General features: G+C 44.1%; 2 protein-coding genes and 1 non-coding gene across 3 annotated transcripts in view; 1 reads left to right on the top strand and 2 right to left on the bottom strand.

The window, feature by feature from the left end:
- Positions 1-570: 570 nt before the first annotated feature.
- RPL5 (ribosomal protein L5) lies at positions 571-7,278 on the bottom strand. Its single transcript, XM_027694302.1, has 8 exons — positions 7,148-7,278; positions 6,344-6,413; positions 6,127-6,242; positions 4,544-4,678; positions 3,793-3,995; positions 2,791-2,968; positions 1,358-1,446; positions 571-734 (listed from the first exon to the last, which is right to left on the bottom strand). The coding sequence occupies exons 1-8, from the start codon at positions 7,148-7,150 to the stop codon at positions 635-637; spliced, it is 894 nt and encodes a 297-aa protein (XP_027550103.1). The 5' UTR covers positions 7,151-7,278; the 3' UTR covers positions 571-634.
- Positions 3,129-3,225, bottom strand: LOC113972959. Its single transcript, XR_003536092.1, has one exon. It is a non-coding gene; the product is annotated as a small nucleolar RNA SNORD21 (small nucleolar RNA).
- A 99-nt stretch (positions 7,279-7,377) lies between the features above and the next one.
- EVI5 (ecotropic viral integration site 5) overlaps positions 7,378-10,459 on the top strand; it is an 81,238-nt gene continuing 78,156 nt past the window's right edge. Inside the window, exon 1 of the mRNA XM_027694281.1 lies at positions 7,378-7,549. The gene's annotated coding sequence lies outside the window, so the exon portion shown is untranslated. The remainder of the gene's footprint in view (positions 7,550-10,459) is intronic.

The following is a 10,459-nucleotide window of genomic DNA, read 5'->3' as shown; positions in this document are numbered from 1 at the left end:
AGTTTCCTTATCAAGGCCTCTGTAATGAAGCATGTGTGTGCAACTCAAAGTGAATTCTCTTATCAATCACTTAATAATGTTAAGTATTCAGCTTAAGACAGTACCTGTTTCAGTAGCAGCCAGAACAGGGAGGTGAGTGTGTGAAGTGCCTGAAAGCCTAAGGTTACCTGTGGGCAGAGGCTTTAGAACCTATTTTGACTACTCTTGTTCTTTTCCTAAGCTACATCCAGACTGCCCCCTAACATTATGCTGAAAGAAAAATTGTGAAGGACATGTAAAGCCCTTTTTAAAATGTTAAAATCTTTTTCTAGTTAGAAGCAGCAAACTCTTATACCTAGTCTTTGATACTCACCATGCCAAAGATTAATAAAATTGATTTCCCCTTCTTATAGGAGTAATTCTAATGCAGCAACCTTGGTCTTTGAAGCCTTATCACCTCTCTTCGCAGTGAAAATTCAATTCACACAGTACTTTGAAAGGGGAAAAAAACCCTTTCAGGTACAGAATATCTAGATAATAAAAAATATTGTCTCTTTTTATAAACTATATAAATAAGCCAGTCTTACACTGTTGCTTCTTTGATAAATTTATTCCAGCTTTTTCCAAAGCTTCACAGAAAACTGTGGAAGTTGTCTTAACTATCAGTTCTGCGCTCCTGGGCCCGGAGGAAGCTGGCCTTCTTCTGAGCAACACGGTCTTTCTTCTGGGCGAGGGACATCTTGGGACAGTTCCATCTGCAATGTAAGCACAGGGTATGATACAGTCAAGGCACAAATAAGCAAAAAGGTGGCCAAGAAGCCTGCAGTGCACCACAACTGTGATTAAGAGTCTGATGGAAGAATGTACGTATGCCCAGTTCTGTAACATGTTTTATTTTCTTGCAATGACTTAAGGCTGTAGTTAGGGCACCACAAAAAGTTGGACAGTTTGATTTCTCAAGAGGTAAACCCTGTACTCTTTTGTATAGACATTATCAGCCCAATGCAATAGCTATGCCTTGATTTCTTTTCTCCCACACCCCTAAAAAATCAAAATAGTTTAGTACTGACAAAGTAGTGCTCTCAGCTGAAGAGAAGCAGCTTTCCCACTGAAAACACTAAGACCTGAAGATACACACCTCAGAGTTCCAGCTATTCAGGCCACATGCATGCTTCACCTGGAATTTTTTTGCTCTTGAATTTCAGATTCCTACTGCTAAAGTTAACTCCTAAGTTATAAAGAACTGCTTTTATCTTAATCTGATCTACAATGTGAATTTTGACACAACTGCTATGTGAATTGCATTACTTGTTTTACTGTAACTAAAATATCCTCAACTGAGAAGTCACATGGATGTTAAAGAGAATGAGAGTTTTACCTCTTTTTCTTGACTTCTCTCTTAGGTTTCTTTTCATGGACTGGATTATCCCGTATAGCAGCATGGGCTTTTTTATACATTTCTTCCATCTAAAAAAAAAAAAAAAAAAAGAAATTAAAATTTAAAGTCACCAAAATGGTCCAGCTGTAGGATATCAAAAATCCAAGATATCCCTAGCTGAGCATGCACTAGAAACCAGTTTCATCACAATACAGCTTGTAATTGGGCATGGTTACCTTTAAAACACTTCCTTCATACAGAAAAGTACTGCCACAGCATTAAGAAATTCCTACTGTCACTATGTTAAATTTAAATCTCCAAACCCCAACTCAAGGCATTTAACAGAGAAAGTAATTTTATCCTTATTTTATAGTTAGTTACTCTAGGGCCTTAGTTCCCTACAGAACTAAGAAGTCTCATAACTCAGAAGTCTCATAACTACAGGCTGGCATCTTGCAGTTGCTGAAGCCTACTTTCAGTGCTGCAGCTTCCCCAGATTTCAATTAAAAGACAAGCCAGAAAGTTATTCTACCTAGAATAAAATGCTTCATGTTTACTTAATAAAAAAATTCTTCACACAAACTCTGGCACCAGACATGTAATCTTATCACTTTTCAGACCCTACTGCAGTACCCACTACAAAGCTGCTTAATAAAAGGCAGAAGTTGTGAAACTGTAGCTGCTTTTACAAGTCTTGCAAGAACCATGGTAGTGCCTGCATTTTCCCCAGGGATGCAATAATGCTGCTCTGTCCCAAAGACAACTCTGGCTCCATAATGGCACAAATTTTAAGAATACCTTTGCTGGTGGTTAATTAAGACCACTAGATCTCAGCTGTGAAAAACTTTCTAGGAACATATGTTTTAAAGCTCCAGGACCACTTACTAGGAAAACCAAGCAAGAATATTACAGGCAGCAGGACAAACATCTGAAAGGAGCTTAATACTTGGAACAAGTGGAAGAAGCACCTCTGTATTCTTACATATCTTCCAGTGTTTTGCACAAAACACTAGAATTTAAAGCAGTACTAAAATAAAATGTATTAGACTCCATAGGTTCATGAAATGCTAGCTCCTACAATACAGCTAGCTTGGGCTATTCTGTGTTCACCTGGAACACAGAACTACCTATAGGGTCACACAAATCCTAACACAGATTTGACGTGGAACCACATGCTCACAGGTGCAATTGCTACAGCTGCAGAAAAGACAGGCTGTGGTGCAGGATAAGGATTGAGTGGATAGCATTTCGAAAGTTCTGTGATATACTACAGAGCCCTGAATGAAGGAAAAAAATATTTTCTTTCCACAGGTAACATACAGCATGAATCACATAATTTTACATATCAAACTTACTTCCATTACTACAGAAGTCCCTACACAAGACTTACCAGCAGCTCTATTAATGCACAAGATCAGCTAGGTAAATCTTACCCCGTCAGGTGTTACATTGTTCTTTATGTACTGGGAGAACTGTTTCTTGTAAGCGTCTTCATCCTCCTCCATCAGGTAACGCATATAATCTGCAACATTTTGGCCCATGATGTGCTTGCGGTGAACCTCCGCGTTGAATTCTTTGCTTTCCGAGTCATAGCCAGGGAAACGTTTGGTACTGTGGAACAGCAGTTACAGTCAAATTAAGACACTGCCAAATGCTCTAATTCAGAGACAAGATCCACACAAATTATTGGTACATCAGATTCTCCTACAGATAACTGAGGGATAGGACCCTCTAATTAAAAATAAGAAGCAGAAGTTTTAAGTTCATCTCAGCTGCCATCAGTCCCGTCTTGAAACACTGCAGTACATCATACACACACCATGGACCAACTACAGAGTGTTCAGTCATTGCGAGTGTCATCATGTAGCAGCCAAGTCAGAAAAACTGGACAAGTAGTCAAAAATAGGACAGCATGGGAGAGGGAAGGAAAATACTTAAGAGATCTCAGGATTTTCTTTCCTCTGCTGCTGCCAGCAGAAAGCAGCAGTCAGCTGTAATATGTGATAATTTTAAATGCAGGTGGACTGCTCAGGCTTACTATTGTACTGACAACTGGAGCAACGTACCTGGAATGCGCAGGTTTTCATGGTGAAATGAATACCTACACACAATTTGGTAAAGACTTAACAGAGCTCTAAAGGATGTTTACGTAAATGCATTCAGTCACTTGACTTTTAGTAGAATCAACAGTGTCTGAAAGTTTCTCAGCATTTCAACAGTTTTGAGATTCCCAGCAGCAATATCAGAATTACACTTCTGGATTAAAAAACAACCAACAAAAAACCCACCAACCCAGTACCTAGGCTATATAATCATTACCAGGTCAGAACAAAATTATTAACATAAAGTGTTAACAGCACTTTAGTATAAGCAGACTGTCATATACAGAAGCATCTCAGGTTAACCCTGAAGAAATTCTTCCAAACATAGATTACCTATGAGGGATGGACAGACCACCATCCACTGCACCCTTCAGAGCACCAAAGACTTTGTTTCCAGTGGTAGTTCTGGCAAGACCTGCGTCCAAGTAACATGTAAAAGCACCAGGCTTGCCATCCACGCTTTCCACGTTGTATTCATCACCAGTAACTTCAACTTGGCCTTCGTAGATCTTATCGAGGCCAAATTTATTCAGAAGCTGTGGGGAAAGGAAAGGCACTTCTGAAATTCTTCCCATTAGTTGACAGAAGGTAGAGTCACCACCACCTTAAAATGTGAATTTGCAGTAGAATCATGTTTTTAACAAATTTCTTTACAGAAAGCTTTTTAACTATCACCACTGTAAGAATGTCTGTTATGCTTCAACCTACAGTTCCAACAGGCACACCAATGAACTTAAGACTTATTCATGAGCTCATGTAGGAAATGGATGGATGCAGTTTACATGTTTTCAAACTCTTTAAGGTACATTTCTTACATTTTCATCTAGACTCCCTCCCTCCACCAAACTTAGGGGCTGAGACTTAAAAGTGGGCTGCTGGAGCTGAAACTGTGTGCTGTCATACTTCTGTGATTTGACAGTCAGGAAAGGCCATCAAATCTGTATGGTAAAGAGCAAAAGTTATTATTTTGAGAAACCCACAGATGAGGTGGGCTGACACACCATTCAACGAAGTGGGCTTTCCCTTTCATAAAAGAACCAGAAAAACAAGAGCAGCCACCTGCAGGCGCCACGACAATACGTACCCTGCGTGCCAGGAGCAGGCCTGTGCAGTAGGCGGCTGCGTAGTTGGTCAGGCCAACCTTCACGCCGTACTTTGGCAGCTCATGGGCATAAGCAGCACAGACGATCATGTCGCCTTCAATCCTGGCATAGGCAATCTGACAAAACCGAAACAAACGTTAGCGTTCTCACAATTCCAGGCTCCATTTATTGTTCCTTTGGCATCTACTTAAGCCAACAGGAATACTGTATGGAGGTGTGCCACTAACCGCCAACCTCTGCATGCAAGCTCAAGGGAGTGTGGTGGTTTGGTTTGCTGGGGGTTTGTTTGGGTTTTTTTCCTTGTGATTTTTGGTTGGTTGGTTTTTTGGTTAAAGCAAGAATCAACTCCTCAAGTAAATACACAAAGAATTCAAATCTGTATTAGGACAGCGAAAACGTATTTGTAATTACCTCTTCACATAGATCAAGAGGCCAGGAAACTGCCTACAAAATCAACTTTTCAAAGAATCATTACAGATGTGGGTGAATTCTGTCCCACTTTCTGGCACACCTCAGAAAAATGCAAAAAGCATGTGATACAGAGTTTGTGACAACACTGTTACTAACCTTATGGAATGATTTTATTAATGGGTCTGAGACTATCATCATCTCAGGGGTCTCCCGTGAGACAGCAGTACTATCAGGTATGTTTCTGATCACTCCCCCACCTCCTTTCTACATCCAAAAGTTGTCCCCTTTTTGCTGGATTCCTACATACTGGAAAGGCACTATCAGTCAGATGCAAGCACCTGCCACTGATTTTTGTTTTGAGTTTCAAAGATTAAATAACCTCATCAATGACTGACTGTTCTCAACAGATAATCTTTCTATGAAGGAACAACACTTATATTTTTCCAGCTGCCTTTTTTTTGAGCTTAACAACATATATTCATGATACAACAAACATGCCTAAGTTTTTAACTTCAAAATTAGTCAAAACATTCTGAAAATGAACCAAGAAAGTGAGCCCAGTGAGAAACAGCATATGATGCAAGACACAACCGCATACTTCATAAACATGAAAAAATGCTTACTATTCTTATTTACCAGTATCCTTTAATCTCACAGGAAAGCCATCATAAGGCCTTGCTGCTTCATATGACCCACATAACATCATGGAAATAAAACTATCAAAAGAGAAGGCACCTTCAGATACAACACAATAGCCGATGAAGGTTGACAAGTCACCCTGTCAACTTGGTTGTCTTCAGCCAAGCAAAAAGGCCTCTATTTGAAGCCCTTTACATAGCAGAAAAACCCCCCAGAGAAATCTTACCTCTCCCTAAAATTTGCTACTTATTACAGCATGATTAAAGCAGTACAATCTTATATTGCAAATAACCTCACAGAAGAACGCTAACACTAATAAAACTTCTTTTCTATGATGAACATAATTTATTACTGAAGTTGTGACAACATTAAAGATTGTTCTCCTCTAAGGAACTATTTTACAATACAAAAACTTCTCAGATCCAGCTTAAAAATCCCCAGCTGCTCCAACCATCCCCCTTCCTGTTCACCCTGGGAAGGCCGGTGAGCAGGCAGGAAGCACCGCAGGCCTTACCTGGCAAATGATGTCTCTGTTGGTAACACGCACAATCATCCTGTACTTAGGAGTGTTGTACTTGTTTTTATCCTGAATTACCAAACGTTTGCGGGCATAGTAGTCAGTTTTTCCCTCTGAAAAAGCAAGAGTTGCAGTGTGGAAAAATGTGTAAATGTTTAGTTAGTAAAACTAATCATCAATAACATTTAATTATATGTTACAGGAAATTTAATACCTCTCCTTCTCCTGAATTTCACTTGGTATCTCTTGAAGTATGCCTTATTCTTGACAACTTTCACAAACCCCTTGGATAAGAAATATAACTAGATGTTATTAACATATAATCACATAAGCCAAGACCATCCAACTAAACGTGCTATGAATAAAACCGTGGTGCAATCAGGAATAAAACGGGTTTTCTTATACATTTAGATAAAAAGCGTCATAAAAATTAAATGGGGGAAAAAACCACAATAGATCAAATCCCATAAATTCTGCCCCTCCCACAGGAACTAATGCATACTTATCCCCATAACTTCGTACAGAAGGAGAAAACCAAACAGTGTATTTGTCAACTGGAGGCCTGTCTGCACGGACCGGAGCAGTGACCGTGGTCATTTCCTGTCACTCGCGCACAGCCAGTGACTTCTCGGGCGCGTTCTGTCCCGGAGCCTCCCCCCCTGCAGCCCCCTGCCCTGGTCGGTCCGACGGGCACCGGCCGCTCTGTCAGACCCGGCACCACTGCCCCGCGCCCGCGGCCCGCACCCAACCCAGCGCCGCCGCCCCGGGCCGGCGGGACCCGGCCGAACGCGGCCCAGGGCGACAGCGCCGCTGGTGCCGGGGCCGGGAGGTGACCCGCTAGAGCCACTCGTAGCCGCCCGCGGCGCAGCCCCAGCAATGGCAGCCATTGCCACGCCGGCAGCCGCCCCAGGCCCGGCGCAATCGGGCTCCATCCGCCCGGGCGGGGCGGCACGGCGGGTGCCGGGCGGCGGACGCAGCCCTCCCGGACTCCCCTGAGCCCCGCGGGGCCGGTACTGACCATCGTGCCAGGCACTGTCCGGTCCCACCAGGCCGGGGCCCGCTCCGCACGACAACTGCACTCCGCAGCAACGGGGGAAAGGCCGCGCGCCCCGCGCAGCCGCAGCTCCTCCCTGCCCGGCGGGGCGGGGCGCCGCGGGCGACCTGCTGCCCCCTGCCGGCCCGGAGGAGCCACCGCGCGCGGTCCGGGCAGCGCCCGCGGGCAGCCCGGGAACGGGCCTCACACACCGGCGGCGCTCCCGCGGCACCGCGGCGTTCCTTGGGGCGCATCCCCCTGCGCTCGGCACTGCTGCGGCCACACCCCGAGTACTGCCGCCAGTGCTGCTTCCCCCTCTTCATGAAAGACATCGAGGTGCTGAGCGGGTCTAGAGATGGGCACCGAAGGTGGTGAAGGGTCTGGAGGGTAAGTCCTACAAGGAGTGGCTGAGGGAGCTGGGGATATTTAGGCTGGAGGAGGCTCAGGGTTGACCTTATCGCTCTCTAGAAGTACCTGAAAAGAGCTTGTAGTGAGGCGGGGGTCGGCCTCTTCTCCCACGCAACCAGCGACACGACGAGAGATCACAGTCTTAAGCTGAGCGAGGGGAGATTTAGGTTGGACATCAGGAGAAATTTCTTCACAGAAGGGTTGATTAGACATTGGAATGGGCTTCCCAGGGAGGTGGTGGAGTCACTGTCCCTGGAGGTGTTCAAGGAAAGACTGGATGTAGCACTCGGTGCCATGGTCTAATTAATATGGTGGTGTTCAGTCAAAGGTTGGACTCGATGGTCTCAGAAGTCTTTTCCAACCTAACTGATTCTATGATTCTGTGATATCAGAGAAATACAATTCTAAGCAAAAAAAATAATATTGCTGTCATCTAACACCTATGTGTAATGCATGATCACTTGCAAGTCTCCTTTTGTTAACTACCTAAGCAGTTATTAGCCAGGGATATATCACAGCAAAGGGGTTCGTAAACAAAAAAAAATACATAAATTTGATCTTTAAAAAATCACCAATTATGGAAATATGATAGGGTTTTAATTCCCTTCATTTTCTAGGGAAAATTCTCACAACTGATAAAACAGTAAGTAATTAAAAATATCAAACAAACAAGAAACCCAGTTGAATGCTGTTCTTACAATAAATTATAGATGTTTGGGATTACTGATATTTGATGAATTAAAGCAAGAATTGAACATATGCTTCTATACACATATATGTATATATATATACACACTGAATCAAACAGGTCAAGTGGCATCAGATTTCTTGACATTGTCAGGCAATAATGCTTCTTTTTTCCTGATGTATTTATCTGGTTATCCTCATTCATTTTACTTAAAAAAAACCAAGAACCCATCTCACTAGTTATACATTGACCAATATTTTAAAAAGTTTTTAATATTATATAAATAACCAAGAGAATTAAAGAAATAATAAATGTTTCCTACATCAGGCAAGTACCAGCATGGTTCCTACCACGAATGGAATCACCATCCCTTGAGGTGTTCAAGAAATGACTGGATGACTAGACATGGTCTAGTTGACAAGGTGTTCATCAGTCAAAGATTGGGCTTGATGATCTTGGAGGTCATTTATGAAAAATAATTCTGTGATCTAAGAATGAATTTTAGAAAGCTCAGAATTCTGCATGCTTTTCAATTTATACATGAAGTATCTCTAGGGGAGCACATTGTCTTAGCTACTCTCTAGCATATAAATTCATGCTCTCCAATAAGGGTCTGCTGGCCACTGCTAGGCAATTACTTCGGTGACAAATGTCTCACAGTCAATGGTATCATAAGCAAGACTCCATTAATCTTGTTGTTAAACAAGTAAAAAAAATCAATTTCTTCTTCTCTATAAGAAGACCTTTTACTCCTAAAGTAGCTCACCATGACAGAAATCAGCCTGTTAACCCATCGCACCCACACACTTTCTTGCTCGTTGTCACTCTGGAAAACGGAGGCTCCAGCTGAGCTTATTAGGGTGAATTGGTCCTCTGGCCTTTAGTGACAGTGTTTGTTGAAAGGGTGGCTGCTGTTCACAGAGGCTCTGAACGTGTTGCAGTAAAAGCCAGTATTTTCAGTGCTATAATGAAGTACTTTAAACTGATAACACATTGATAAGAAAAAAGTATACACTCTTTTTCCCCCACTCCCGATGTTATTTCTCAATTTCTGTCATATTTTATGTGTTATTTTTACTCAGCTGAGTTCTGGAGAGCAAGGTATCAGGCAGGTCCTTTAGAGCAGTCTCTTGTATTTGTAAGTCTCTTTGGCTGACGAAACCGGTACTTTATCAGCACCTCCTGCAACCAGGGCCCCTGTCCCTGTTTGTCTGCAGACGACTTAAGGCAGAAACGCTGTTGTCTGTGACTGGACTGACCTGTGGTCACTTGTAGGAATTGTACTTTTTCCGCTGTACTCGCAGCAGTGACAGCCTTATTTCCACACAAAAGAGTTATGCTGAAGGCCTACCTTTAACATATTCCTGCTACTGCTGCTTATTGGTTTTTTAAGAGTGTATTCTTTGCATATTTGTGTTATAAAGCAGTAGTATGGAGTGCTGTATGTGTCCTGGAATTACTTTTATATTTTTAAATGAAAATTATTTAAGATTTTATTAGAATTCTTCCAAATGAAAATTTCTGTATGGTTTTGTCTAGGAGCCTCTACTCATTGTAGAAGGACAATGGCAAATGGGCTCATTATTAGACGGGAAGCTGCGCCGGGCAGACAGTGTCTCAACTGTTTGTGTAACCTAATCGGCATCTGGCTGAAACGTGTCTGACAAATGTGCGTGGGGAAGGGCCCATGTAGCCCGAGGCTGCGTGGTGCTCCCGGAGAACGCGTTACTGTGGGCAGCTTTCAACGCAGAGAACGCGTTATGAAAATCCCTGGGCAGACGCTCTAATTACACCAAAAAAGCCAACTCTTCGCGGAGCAGGGGCTTCGCGTCCTCGCCTCGTGTGGCGGCAGCTCCGTGTCCCCGCCGCTGCTGTGAGGGGCGAGCTCGGGGCGGGGGTTCGGATGCCGCGACGCGGGGCCGGGCGGGGGCTCGGCTGACGGCCGGGGGCTGTGCCGGTGCGGCAGCGGTGACACCTGCACGGTGCGGAGACAGCTCGCCGCCCGGCCTTTCAGCACAGGGGCCCCGTGGCAGCCCCCGAGAGCAGCGCCGGTGCGTTCCGCGGGGAGCCCGGCGGGGCAGAGCCGCCGCCGTCCCTTCCCGTCCCTTTCTTTCCCGTTCCCGGCCCGGGGGCTGCGGGGGCCGCGGCGGCCCCTCGCAGCGGCTGCGCGCCCAGTGCGCCTGCGCGCGGCGCGGGCCGGG

The sequence above is a fragment of the Neopelma chrysocephalum genome, unplaced genomic scaffold, assembly GCF_003984885.1.
Source record: "Neopelma chrysocephalum unplaced genomic scaffold, ASM398488v2 Primary Assembly neopelma1_97, whole genome shotgun sequence".
NCBI classification, from domain to species: Eukaryota; Metazoa; Chordata; class Aves; order Passeriformes; family Pipridae; genus Neopelma; species Neopelma chrysocephalum.
The sequence above is the reverse complement of the archived record's forward strand: the minus strand, read 5'-3'. Positions and strand labels throughout refer to the sequence as shown.